This window comes from Carcharhinus amblyrhynchos, chromosome 5 (assembly GCF_965287045.1).
Source record: "Carcharhinus amblyrhynchos chromosome 5, sCarAmb.v2.hapA, whole genome shotgun sequence".
Classification (NCBI taxonomy): Eukaryota; Metazoa; Chordata; class Chondrichthyes; order Carcharhiniformes; family Carcharhinidae; genus Carcharhinus; species Carcharhinus amblyrhynchos.
This window is the reverse complement of record NC_137328.1, coordinates 6298350-6313015: the sequence shown is the minus strand read 5'-3', so window position 1 is coordinate 6313015 and position 14666 is coordinate 6298350. Positions and strand designations below refer to the sequence as shown.

Below are 14666 nucleotides of genomic sequence, written 5' to 3'. Positions count from 1 at the left end.
GCTGAGTTAAACTTTGAGATCTGTCCCTTGCTCTGTCCCTGAGAGAGGAAGGCAATGGCAAACCTCCGCTGACAAGACAAAGCTCAGGATGAAGCACTGAGCCAAGGACCTGCCTTCAAGCAAAACCCTCATGACATGATCATAGAATCCCTTCAGTACAGAAGACCATTCAGTCCATCAAATCTGTACTGACCACAATCCCACCAGGACCTATTTCCATAACCCCACAAATTTACCCTGCTAATCTTCCTGACATTAGGGTCAATTTAGCATGGCCAACCAACCTAACCCACACATCTTTGGACTGTGGGAGGAAACCAGAGCACCCGGAAAAAGACCACGCAGACACGGAAGAAAGTGCAAACTCCACGCAGACAGTGACCCGAGGCCGGAATCGAATCTGGGTCCCTGGTGCTGTGAGTCAGCAGTTCTAACCATTGTGCTACCCTGCCGCACATTAGTTGCAGGATGAATAGTACCTCATTTTGCAATCCAGAGTTGTCTTATGATATGCGTTTTAAAACAAATAGTTGACATTCTCAAAGGTTGAAAAATGTAACTCTTAATTTCAGGAACTAATAGCAACCTGCTGAAACTTATTCATCCCTCAGAATACAATATATCATTCAGGAGATACTTACACAATTCAGAACAGTTGGCATAGCAAATAAAAAATATCATTTAGTTCCCAAGAAATTCTAGCAGGGATAAAATTCCTTTCAAAAATAACATATGGTAACAATTATGTGTTATATTAGTTGGAGCACCGCACCCAAATTGTGTTGGAACTGGGGTACTGCATCCAGTTCTGGGCATCACACTTCAGAGAAGATAATATTGGCCCAGATCTGCCTGTCTTGTATCCGAATCACCAGAGACCAGACACACACTCCATACCTCACTCCCCTGCAGGGCTCCCTGTGCAGTGACTTTGTATGAATTGCTCAAGATGTTCGCATTCCTGCTCCCTGGTGCCCTTCGAGAAAGCCTCCAACTCTGAGTTAGAGTCAGAGACTTTGGTCGGTTCCAATTCGCTTACCCGGATAGTTTGATGGAAAGATCCTAGTTTACCTCCTGGATAACTATACAATGCCCCCCAACTCCTCTTGCCCCCATCCCTCCAACCTGACTTGATTAATCCTCACTACCCCAGACTCCCTAGACGTACCCTGACTAGCCTCCAACCTGACAGCCCTCCAAATGACTTGATTACCCCCAACCCAACTACAACAATAGTGACTACAATTCAAAAGTGCATTGTTGCATTTAAAGCACAATGGGACATCCTGAAGTCATAGTAGGTGCTATATAAATGGATGTCTTCCTTTCTTTTGTGTGTGTAACCTGCTAATAAGCAAGATTTTGCCTTTCACTTAAGGAATCCTATGTGGGCCACACCCAGATGTGGATAACGCAGTGTCTATTGGAACTGGAGATACATACATGAGTGACATCACCTTTGTTTGTAACCTTGGGTACCGTCTCGTTGGGCCCCAGAACATCACCTGTCTCGCTAACAGAACGTGGAGCCAACCTCTTCCTCGCTGTGAGGGTAATTAACGTAGTCACATTCTACAACTCCTCCTTCCCTACCCTTGAGCTAAAATATCTAACATGTTGCAGTATTGCTCTGTTTTACACATGGCAGCTTCAGGGTTGCCGAACTCAAACAAACATGTTGGACCCAGCAAGGAGGTGGTGGTGTAGCGTTGCAGTAACATCATTGGACAAGCAATTCCAAGACCTAGCCTAATGCTCAGAGGACATGGGTTCAAATCCCCACAGGAATTGGTGAAATTTTAGTTCAGTTAGTAAAATAATAATTTAAAAAGCTGGCTTGAAGGTTGAGTACAAAATCATTCTTGTGAAGTCCTATCTGCTTCACTAATGCCCTTCAAGGAAGGAAACCTGTCATACTTACCTGGTCTGGCTGACATGATGCCCCCCACCCCACCCCGTAACAATCCCCAAAGTTAATCTAGTTGACCCTGGACTTCAGTTCAAAGGCAATTAGGGAACACATGTTTAATTTAAAAACAAACTTACTAGACTATAGTTTCCAGCTCTGTCCTGCCTCTCTCAACTTAAAGCTGTGAGTCGGTGCACAATTAGATGCCGAACAAAGATTCACTCCAGCTCTGAAGTAGCGTCACATTGGACCCAAAACATCAATTCTATTTTCCCTCTCTACAGATGCTGTTAAAATCTGCTGGGTTTTTCCAGAATTTCCTGTTTTTGGTAAAAGTTACAACATCTTGATCTGCGAATGTGTACCCAGATTCAGAGAAGCTGATATAGTCAAACTAAATTGGTCACAGCAGTGATGAGTCGTTGGGAGTAGGTGGTGTCGTAATGTCACTGCATTCATAGAATCATTAAATCCCCACAGTGCAGAAGGAGGTGACTCAGTCCATTAGGTCTGCCCCAACTCCCCGACAGAGTATCTTACCCTGCCCCATTCCCTTAACCCCAGGTATTTACCCCACCTAATCCCCCTAACCTGCAGATCTTTGGACACTAAGGGGGCAATTTTACATTGCATTGCACACATTTTCAGGCACGATGCAGTTGTAAAGTTGGGTGTGAAGCGATTAGTGCAATTGGCTCTGGTTTTTGCGACCAGCGCCATTTTACCAGCACTAGATTCCCAGCGCAGTTAGCCTCTCGCCTAAAATGGGCAAGAAGCAGGTCAATGTATTTAAATTTAATTAAAGAAGCATTTACATGTCATTAGCGAGGCCGGCGCTTAATCGCCCAGGCTCGCCCCTCTTTTATGACCTCACCGGAAAAAGTTCTCGCTGGCATGGAATAGACATGCTCCACATTAACGGACAGCAATTGACTTGGCCTCACCGGTGGAACCAGAGGCCATTGAGGCCCCTGTGGGAGGCAGAGGGCAAGGGCAAGTGCCACCTGGGCACCTGGGTAATGCCCACCAGGCAGTGCCAGGGAGCAGGGCTAATGGGGGGGAAGAGCCAATGGGGGGGGAAGAGCCAGTGGGGGAGGCGGCAGGAGTGGCAGTTGACGACAGTGGGATGGGGCAGGCCACTGAGGGAGGAGCCAGTGGGGGATGGGGCTGATGTGGGGAGAGGACCCACTGTCACTCTGTAGCAAGCGGTGGGGGGAAGGGCAGCAGAATCATGATTGGTGAGGAAAGGAGGGTCTATGATCAGTATGGGCAGTTGGGGGGGGTGGGGTTCAGTGAGGGCTATAGCTTGGGCTGTGGGCCCCTCCATTGCAAGGGGGGGGTGGTGGTGGGATAGCTGCTTCAGGCTGCCTGCACCAGCAGGGGCCTGACAGCTCTCTCTTTGCCTGTTAGACCCCTGCTACTGCTAATGCACATGTGCAGCATCAGAGGCCTGCACATGTGCACCACATGCCTCTGTCATCTTTCAGGTGCATTAATCCCATCCACAGGCTTCTGCAGTGAGCAATAAACCCACTCGGAATTTTGCAGGCAGAGTGCGAATGGGGGAGCCTACAAACACATTCAAAGATGGATCTGAAACTCTCGCAGTTTCAAGTCTGCCCAGTACTTAGCCTAAGGAGCAATTTAGCATGGCCAATCCACCTAACCTGCACATTTTGGGAGTGTGGGAGGAAACCAGAGCACCTGGAGGAAAACCACGCAGACACAGGGAAGAGCATACAAACCCCACACAGTCATCCATGGCCAGAATCAAACCCAGGTGCCTGAAGCTGCGGGGCAGCAGTGCTAACCTCTGTATCACATCTAATGAATTTTCCCCAACAGCATTCTGTACAGAGAGTTCCACAGGTTCACAACACTCTGAGTGAAGACGTCCTTCCTCATCTTGGTCCTGAATAGCTTACCCCTTATTCTTACATTGTGATCTAAAGGCCAAGGCTCTGGGAACATGAGTTCAAAATGCATCACAGCAGGTGGTGGAATTTAAATTTAATTAACCATTAAAAGTCTCTGAGACTGGATTCTCTGACCTTGTCCGTTCCTGTCCCACTGCCGGTGAGAATGGAGAATTTGGTTCTCAGCCGAAACTCCATTCACTGCAGCGGGACCGGAGACAACCAGCCGTAGGCGAGGTGGGGGTTTCCAGTGCTGAATTAAAAGCAAGTCTCAGTAATTACATCATCAATGTTGTAAAAACCCATCTGGTCACTAATGTTCTTTAGGAGGGAAATCCGCCATCCTTATCCTGTCTGGCCAACATGTGACTCCAGATCCCTAGCTTTCTAAATCATAGAATCCCTGCAGTGCAGAAGGAGGCCATTTGGCCCATTGAGCCTTGCACCGACATCCTGCCCAGAACCTATCCCCATAACTCCATGTATTCCCTGCTAATCACCCTGACACTAAAAGGCAATTTAGCATGGTCAATCCATCTAACCCGCGCATCACTGGAATATGGGAGGAAACCGGAGCACCCAGAGAAAACCGGGAAAAAACTCTACACAGACAGTGAGTTACCCGTGACTAGAATCAAACCCAGGTCCTTGGTGCTGTGAGGCAGCAGCGCTAACCACTGTGCACCGTGCTCCACTCACAATGACCTCACAAGCTATTCAGTTCAAGGGCAAATAGGGATCGGCAACAAGAGCTGATCTTACCACTGACATCCACATCCAGTGAAAGAATTTTTTTTAAATGAAATAATGAGGACTGAATACCTTTCTGAACTTGTACAGTTGTTAACTGCTAAAAATGATTTTTCTGACAGGGGTACCTTTGTGCATTACACGTTTATCCAGAGTTCAGGATACTCTGCATAGGAAGCAACAGCCTAAAATATATTGGAATCCATATAGCTATTAAGTTAATTGGTGAGAAAATCCCACACATTTTGTTTTTCTGCTTTCTGGTGTGAATACCCATTCATAAATGCAGCATGTAACTCATCCACCCCACTATTCCCAGGTACATATATTAATACTACTGAATAAATTGAACCTCATTTAAAGAGTCATAATGTTAAGGTACGAATACTCCAACTATTTCAGCGCTTTTTTTTCTCACTGTTATAGTAAACTTGGAGGTTTGTAGCTTTGTAGCTTCAACAAGGAATGTTTTTTTACTAATCTAGTATATATACACAAGGTAAGGGTCTGGCAGATCATAAAAACAAACCCAATCTTCTTCTCCTCCCTGACTCCAACTGAGGTTCCTCCCTGTCCCAGGACACGTGCCCTCGCTTCGGATTGGCTCGGTTTCCCACACAACTACTCCATAGGGCCTGGCCCGATCACACAGCCCTCAGGTGTCGCGCCCCCCCCCCCCCCCCCCCACCCCTGCCTTGAAGGGGCCACATCATCACAACTGTACATCTTTATGATCCTTTGTTTGGGTCCCATTTGTTTTATTGTGTTTGCTCCAGTCCTATTCCTGTCACCAATGGCTTCCCCCATGGGGGGAGGAGGGAGAAGATGGCCAACAGAGGGATGCTTGAAAAGGGGCATCTGGGCTCTCTCATCAGCACCGCAGACGGGGCAAAATAATTCCAGCAGGGTAGAGGCACTTGCTCCCAGGTGAAGCTGAGATAGTAAATCCAATCACACCATCAAGAGTTTCTAAACAACCATGAAGCTGAATCTTCCGAGAAAGCAATTGAATCAGAATGCGTCACCCTTACACTGGCATTGCATATTGCAAAATTCATACTGAGGGATGTAAGAACTGAAAATCCCCCTTGTTGATGTGAACAATTCTGAACTTTTGCAATGCAAAATGTAAAACTGTGGATGCTTGCCCTTAATTGCCTTCCTTCCTTCTTTCGGGTTGCCTCAGACAGTGTGTGGTTTGTATTTTCCCTGGTGCAACTTCCTCACTATGCCTGGGACTGATATTTTACATTGTTTTTCTCTTTCATTTGAAGTTGCTCTTGTCAACAGTGATTGGAACTAGTAAAGGAATCGCACATGTCACGATGCCAATTTATAACTTTAAAGATTCTGAACTTTTAGATGAAATATAAAAAGATTGACTTCCAGAACATGGGGTGGATATCTTTTGACTAATGTCGTGCTCACAGGTTGCTGCATTCAACTTCCAAATCTGTTATATTGAGAAGCGCACAATAGGTTCACTATTGCTTCACTTTTCCTAACTCTAAGGAAAAATACTGACTGGAAGTTCTTCAATTTGGACATTTTCCCAGTCTATATTTTTTACAAATTAGGAAGTACTGAAACTATTCTACATCACGTAATTTCCCCAAAGGGCTTGTTGATGGGATATACATGACATTCAGAGGCCCCTACATTCACCACAAATATCCACTTGTTGCCCCAGCTCATGGAGGCCAGGAGAAATGCATTCATTGGCTGGTTCATCTCTCTTCAGCCAGGCTGGAGGGTTTAGAGGAGGCAGGTTGGGGAATATTGGGGACCTTTCCCAGACACATTTCTTAACTTTTTCCTTCCGGCTCCCTATGTAAAGGGATCAGCCTGAGATTATGGCTTGGACCCCAAGTGCTCCCCATATTCTCCCTGACCCAGTACTGACAGATTATTGGTAATCTCCCTGACCCAGTATTGGTATTGCCAGATATGGCTGCACCAATCATTGGCCTGGTCCCCATCCAAGCTGGGGATGTGGGAACTTCCAATGATGAGTGGGACATCTCAACCCATCCTCTCTGGCACCACTGGTCATATTTGGGACAAGCAGGAGTTCCACTGCCAATATTGTGAAACCTCAGCTCCTGATCCATTCTCTGACCATCCTGGTAAACTCAATGAACAATGAAATATAGCAAGAACATCGCTTTGGAGATCAGTGTGTCTTACAAGGAGGTATCATTAGCATCCAAAGTTTGAGATATATAAGACTCATAAAGAACACTCCATTTGTTGTTGTTCTATGTGGAGATAATTGAGAGAGGTGTTCAAAATCATAAGGGAGAATAGGTAGACAGGAACTGTTCCCATTGGTGAAGAGACAAAGAACCAGAAGACACTGATTTAAGGGGAATGAATTGATTAGATGTTGCAAATGTGTGATGATGCTGTGTCTTTATGAAATATATGTTTATCACATTTCTTATAAGGGGTATGTTTAGAATTCAGGTCTGTTTCGCAGAATGCCAATTTGTCTAGCAAAACCTTTAAATTTGGTGCTGGCAACAAGAATAAGTACTTAGATTAGACCTGGAGTGTTTGTTTTAAACTGGGCATTTAAGCAATTGCATATATTTGGGTCTCCCTAGGCATTTCAGTTTGCATTTTTATTCAACAGAGACAGAGTCACGTGCTTAATAGGAAGAAATAAACTTGCAGGGAAGACATACTGTTTTAGCTTTAATTTTTAAAAATTACAAGAAGTTGTCAGAAGAAAACAGGTGTTTCGCTCTCTCTTTCAAGAGGTTTTCTGGAAGCTCTAGGACTGTTAACCTGAGACAAGCAAGTGTTTTGCTGACTAATATTAAAGAGGGGATTTAAGTCCATAAGAGGAACGTTGCTTGCATTGGAACTCATAGGGATAGGTGAGCAGTTAAGAATTGTAATTTTTCATGTTTAATTATTAGTCAATTGTTAAATGTTAAGCTAATTCTTTCATTATAGGTAAACTGTGTTGTTAAATAAAATTTGTTTTGATAAAGTGACAGTAGAATCAAGCCTGGAGTGAAACATCATGGGGGTGATTCTCTCCGAAAAATTCTAAGTGTTGAATTCACTTAAAAACTGGAGTAAATCACAGTTTTTTTCAGTGGGAATTTTGAAAAGAATCTCCCTCCCTATGTGCACTGTGGAGTGCACTAGCATAAATATCGTTGAAAAGCAGTGGGCTTTTGTGTGTCTGCAGAAGAAGCCGGCAGCATAGCTCTGAGCGGGGCCACTACGCATGCACCAATCTGTCAGCGCGAGATTGATGCATGTACAGTGGCCTCTGTCAACTGGCCTCCCAATTGCTGACCAGCTCAATCGCAGGCCACCTCCGTGACACCTGCATCGGTAGCCCCCCCCACAACCACCCCCCCCCCCCACTCCCGCAAGCATGCCCGGACCAGTCTTGCCCCCTCCCCTACCCCCAGCCCACCTCGATCAACTCCCCTCCCCCCAGCCTCTTCCACAGCCTCAATTTTCCGATCAACCCCCAATTCTGATTTCTGCACCCCCCCCCCACCCCCACCCCCACAGTAGACCTGGCCCCTTCAGCAGGCGGGACCCCCTCATGCCCACCAATCACCCCCCCTACCCTCCCAGAGGCCCCATCCCCTTGTCACTACCCGATGCTCGATGGGCAGTGCCAAGATGCCCCTGGGAATTGGCACTTTGCCCTTGGGCAGTGCAAGGGGGTGCAGGCTGGCACTGCCAAAGTGGCAATGCCCAGGAGGCACCAACCCTCCAACCTTCAGGGGAGTCTCAGTTGCCCCCCACTTCATTCCAGTGGAGTTGGCCCACCAGCTCCCCATTAGTGGGACGCTATTGTGAACCCCACTGGAGTGAAATACTGCTGGCTGGGGCAGAGAGGCTAGCAGGCCCAGATTTCAGTCTTAGACCCACTAATGGGATTTAAACAGCACTTAAATAAGGGCCTGCATTACTTATTCAGCTCCGCATTGATTTCCAGCCCAGGCATCCAGAGTGAATCTCACGAACTGGCTGGCGCTGGAGTCTTCTGGCCTGCTGCGCTAAAAAAGCAGTGCAGTGGGATGGGAGAATCTACCCCTCCCCTCCCCACCACCACCACCCCCACCACTATATTCTTACACTAATGCCAAGATAGAAAATTGTTGGGTTTAGTCTGACTTCACAATGTAGCTTGAGGTTTCTGATCTGGTACCGCAGCAAGTAGTTAGGTTCTGGAATACACTCCCAGAGAGTGCAGTAGAAACCAACACAATCGTGGTTTTCAAAAGGGAATTCAATAATTATCTAAAGATAAAATGATCGCAAGGCAGCGAGGAAAGGGCAACAGGGATGGGGGAGGAGAATTATTCTTACAGAGAGCAGGCTCGGTCATGAGGGATCAAATGACTTCCTTTCGTGTTGTGACCATTCTATGATTGTATATCATACACATGTATTCAGTTGCAACGAAGTTTCTCTTAGCTGTTGGCACACTGGACCCGTACTATGGAATGGTGAGCAGAACACAAGTGTTGCTCCATGCAAATTGAAGTGTGGCAATGCTTTGTTTTACTTTGCCACATGTCATACTGGAATATGATACAATATATAAGACAACTTCCTAAACTGACGGAAGCAGGTCCAACAGTTTCATACACGTTCCTGTGCAACCTCACAAGCTATGATGATATCTTTTTGGGCAGCACGGTGGCACAGTGGTTAGCACTGCTGCCTCACAGAGCCAGGGACGTGGGTTCGATTCCCAGTTTGGGTCACTGTCTGTATGGAATTTGCATGTTGTCCCCATGTCTGCAAGGGTTTCCTCCAGTGCTCCAGTTTCCTCCCACAGTCCAAAGATGTGCGTGGCCAAAAGAGAAATTGCTGGAAAATCTCAGCAGGTTTGGCAGCATCTGTAAGGAGAGAAAAAAGTTGACCCTTTATCAAAGGGTCATCTGGACTTGAAACGTCAGCTCTTTTCTCTCCTTACAGACGCAGGCAGACCTGCTGAGATTTTCCACCATTTTCTCTATTAGTTTCAGATTCCAGCATCTGCAGTAATTTGCTTTTATCCAACGATCTGTGAGCTAGGTTGATTGGCCTTGCTAAATTGACCCTAGTTTCAGGGGGATTATCAGGGTAAATATGTGGGGTTACGGGGATAGGGGGGATTGCTGTCGGTGCAGTTTTGATGGGCTGAATGGCCTTCTTCTGCACTGTAGGGATTCTATGATAAAGCTTCAAAGACCATTCCACCATAAAACCTGAAACCACAGATAAACGATTTTAAAAGAATTCAGAAATTTGATGCGAGTCAGTAATCAAATTCACTCAGCCTGTTACATTTTAACATACTATGTGTTCATTTCAAATCCTCCCTCTGGTTACATATAGGTGGTAACAATTACTGCCAAAGTATCGAGAAAGACTGAATAGGCTGGGGCTCTATTTTTAATGTAGAAGTGAGGTGACCTGATAGAGATTTTAACATGATGAATGGGATGAATGAATGGTTTAGAATTTTCCACTTTGGGTAAGACCAGAATTAAGGGCCATAAGCACAAGATAGTCACTGAGAAAATCAATCAGGAATTTATGAGAAACTTCTCAGCCCAGTGAGTGGTTAGAACGTGGAATATAAAATGAATATTCTTAAGGGGAAAGTTAAGTAAGTACATGAAGAAGATGCATTCATATAGTGCCTTTCACAACCACCGGACATCTCAAAGTGTTACGGTCAGTGAAGTATTTTTAAAGTCTAGTCATTTTGCAATGTAGGAAACATGGCATACAGCAAGATTCCACAATATGATATGATCAAAGAATCTGTTTCCTGTTGATGGTGATTGAGGTATAAATACTGACTAGGGCCCAAGGAATAAAATAAAGCAAAATACTGCGGATGCTGAACTTGAAACAAAAACAGGAAATGCTGGAAAATCTCAACAGGTCTGACAGCATCTGTGGGGAGAGAATAAATCAGTGAGCTCTGATGAAGGGTCATCCAGACTCAAAACGTTGGCTCTGTTCCTCTCTCCACAGATTCTGTAGACGTTATGTGGGCGACACGGTAGCACAGTGGCTAGCACTGCTGCTTCACGGTGCCAGGGACCTGGTTTCAATTCCTGGCTTGCTCACTGTCTGTGTGGAGTTTGTACATTCTCCCCATGTCTGCGTGGGTTTCCTCTCACATTCTGAAAGACGTGCTGGTTAGTTGCATTGACCCGAACAGGCACTGGACTGTGGTGACTAAGGGAATTTCACAGTAATTTCACTGCAGTGTTAATGTAAGCCTTACTTGTGACTAATAAATAAGCTTTACCTTAGATGCTGTCTGACCTGCTGAGATTTTCCAGCATTTTTCTGTTGTTTACCCAAGGACTGACACCTTCCTCAGAAGAATGTCATGAGATCTTTTGATTCCAACTGAACAGTTAGACAGGGAGGCCAGTTTTAACATTCCACCTGAAAAGATGGCAGCTCCATCAGTGCAGCATGTTCTCAGAACTGCACCAGAATGTCAATCTTGATTCTTGTGGTCAGGTCCTGGAGTGGGACTTGAAGATAGGAGTGCCACTCACTAACCCACAGCTGAGGAAAAAATGAATAGAAGGTTACGCTGGAAAAGAGAAATGAAGTAAAATGGGAGGAGGTTTGTATGAAGCATAGGCATGTTGGGCCAAGTGGTCTCTTTACATTCTATGAGATTCTAGTTCACATCCCTCTTCTTTGTTCTCAGAGATGTTTTGCAGTGCACCACCCTCACCCCCTAATGGGCAAGTTCACTACAGCACCCTTGAGGTTGGTCAAACAGTCGAATTCCATTGTGATGAAGGGTACGATGTTGAGGGGATATCTTCTGCTGAATGCATGGCCAATGGGAGCTGGAGTCAGCCTGTACCTGTATGTAAAGGTAAGCATAGTGCTATCCTGCTTGTCCTTAACTTTCATTCAACATGCTGCAAATAACAGCTTGTGCAAGCACAGGGCCTGATTATACCGTTAAGTTGCGCCCATTTTCGGGCGCAGAAATTTGGTAAAGTCGGGCGTGACGCGAGTAGTGCAATCTGTGTCCACCTCCATGCCAGTTCCCCCTTTACCAAGGCCTGAAAATGGCTGCTATTAGGCCTGCGCAAGATGTTGCAAGATTACATAAATTAGTTCACTCTGTCACTAAAAAACTCTGACTCCGAATGTGACTGAGATTTTCCGGTAGCGTTGCTGCAAATGGAGTTTTGGCTGAGCACCAAGTTCACTGTTCTCACTGGCAGCGGGGTGAGAACGGACAAGATTGGAGAGTCCCACCCTGTCTAGGAGGAACTGAATGAGTCTGTGCAGGCAGGGAAATTTCCCATTCCACTTGCCAAGGGAATCGTAGGGGGCGAGGAGTGAACCATGCTAAGGTCCATTGATCTCGGGTGAGATTTTCCAGCCACACTCATGCCAGAACTGGATTTTACTTTGCTGTCTTGAAGATGAACCTGTTTTCAGGCACAGGAGGCTAGCCTCAGACTCATTCTTCCCCAACATGCAGTTATTGGAATTAACACACAGTCCTGCAATTAGTTTTCCCTTTTCAAATATACTCCATTGTCAACATTACAGCTGACTTTGCTTCCATCACCCTTTAGGGGTGGCACGGTGGCTCAGTGGTTAGCACTGCTGCCTCACAGTGCCAGGGACCCGCATTCAATTCTCAGCTTGGATCACTGTCTGTATGGAGTTTTGCACATTCTCCCCGTGCCTGCGTGGATTTTCTCTGGGTGCTCCGGTTTCCTCCCACACTCCAAAGATGTGCGGTTAGGTGGATTGGCCATGCTAAATTGTCCATTAGTATCCGAAGGATTAGCAGGGTAAATATATGGGGTTACAGGGATAGGGCCTAGGTGGGATTGTTGTCGGTGCAGGCACAGTGAGCCAAATGGCCTCCTCCTGCACTGTAGGGAGTCATTTAGGCAGCGCAATCCCAGATCGGTGGAAAGTGATCGGATAAAGGGTAAAACCAGCATTTCACCCAATCCAATGGGATTCTCACCCAGCAAACTTTGTTCCTGTTTTGGGTTCATGACCTTCATTCAGAAGTGGGAGATGAATTGCTGCCCAGAACCTGTTAAGCCTACCCCCAAATCTCCCGGCTCTGGTGACAGCTCATCAACCTGAAATGTTGCTCTGTAACTCTTTTTCTGCAGACAATGCCTGAGCTTCTGACGCTTTCGTGCTTTTATATCAGATTTCTGTGGTATTTTGCTTCGGGGGAAAAAGCCAGTTCGGCTACACAATGAGTTCAATCAAGAGAAATCACATTGCATTTTTGATATCAGATAAAAAGTCTTGCTCCTAAAATGAGTGCTTTGTTATTCTAGGTGTTAGTTGTGGCCTGTTGTAAAAGGGTTATCCACAGTGAAGATTCACTATAGAACTTGCTCTGCTTTGCTACACAATATATCGTTCATTGATAAATGTCCATTAGCCAGAAAATCAATATTAATCTCATTTGATTCCATTTCTGTCTATTCCTGGAATCACTCCATTAGTGTTATGAAGTAGTTGACTTTGAATATTGAATGTTATATAGAGAACTATTTCTCTTTCAACCTCAGTTTTAATAATACAGTACAGAAAAAGGCCATTCAGCCCAAATAGACCTTGCTGATGCTCTACACGAGCTTCCTCCCACCTTAATCCAAGAAAAATATCATTCTGTTCTTTTTTTCCAAATATACTTATCCAGATTCCCCTTAGATACATCCATACCATTCCTCTCAGCCACTCTCTGTAGTGGCAAGTTCCACATTCCAACCACTCTCTGGGTAAAGCAGCTTCTCTAAGGTCCATCTTAAATTTATTAGTGACTATCTAGTCTCTGATTTTGGGGGTTATATAAATTTGATAGGGTCATAGAATCATAGAATGCTACAGTGAAGAAGGAGACCATTCAGCCCATTGAGTCTATGCCGGCCACAATCGGTCTAGAAAGGACAATGTGAACAGTGCAGGCTTGGAGGGCCGAAGGGCCTTGTTCTGTGCTGTCCTGTCCTTTGTTCTAATCCCATCCAGGCCCTATCCCCATAACTCCACGCATTTACCCTAGCTATGCTGATACACTGATTACAATAATTGAAACATTATGGAATAGTTTGAAATGACTTCAATGCATTCTGTTTAACAGTGAAACATTGTGCTGCTCCCCCCAATATGCCAGAGGCTGCTGTCCTTACAGACACTGTTTTCCATGTAAATCAGAAGGTTACCATACAGTGCCAGAAAGGTTATCAACTACGTGGAAACTCTGTCATTACTTGTCACACCAATCAGACGTGGAGTCCAGTCACCGCCTATTGTGAGAGTAAGTACCAACGTGATGATATTTTTCTGATGTTGTATGAGGAACAGATTGTTGGGAATGTGCATTAACACATTTGAATAGTTTAAATGAACAAAATACGAAGTTTATTATTCGCAAGTAGGCTGACATTAACACTGTGATGAAGTTACTGTGAAAATCCCCTAGCCTCCATAGTCTGGCACCTATTCAGGTACACTGAGGGAGAATTCAGCACGGCCAGTGCACCTAACCAGCATGTCTTTTGCACTGTGGGAGGAAATCAGAGCACCTGGAGGAAACCCACGCAGATACGGGGAGAATATGCAGACTCCATACAGTGACCCAAGCCAGGAATGGACATGAGTCCCTGATACTGTGAGGCAGCAGTGCTAATCACTGTGCCACTGTGCCGCCCTAGAGGGCTGTTAGAGGGATAGATATAGACTTTAGTCATAGAATCATACAACACAGAAAGATGCCATTCTGCCATCATACCTGTCCCAGCTCTTTAACAGAGCTAGCCAATGAGTTCCACTGTCCCACCCACCCCTCACTCTTTTCCACAGCCCTGCAAAATTTTCCCTGTTAAATATTTATTCAATTCCTTCTCAACTTGCGATTGAATTCACTCCCACCTCCAGTACATTCCAGATTTCTGTGAAAATTCTTCCTTCATTTTCATCCTCCTAAAACTCTCTCCAATATCTTTCCTCCTCCAATTCTCTCCTCTCCTCTCCCTCATTCTCGACAAATGCTCTGACATTAGCAGCTGCACCTTCAGCTGTCTAGGCCCCAAGAT

At 45.4% G+C, this 14666-nt stretch overlaps 1 protein-coding gene across 1 annotated transcript in view; it reads left to right on the top strand.

Moving 5' to 3' along the window:
* svep1 (sushi, von Willebrand factor type A, EGF and pentraxin domain containing 1) overlaps positions 1 to 14666 on the top strand; it is a 201119-nt gene that overhangs the window by 152309 nt on the left and 34144 nt on the right. Inside the window, exons 42-44 of the mRNA XM_080188416.1 lie at positions 1379 to 1552; positions 11282 to 11455; positions 13712 to 13888. Of these exons, the coding sequence (XP_080044542.1) occupies positions 1379 to 1552; positions 11282 to 11455; positions 13712 to 13888 (525 nt within the window). The remainder of the gene's footprint in view (positions 1 to 1378; positions 1553 to 11281; positions 11456 to 13711; positions 13889 to 14666) is intronic.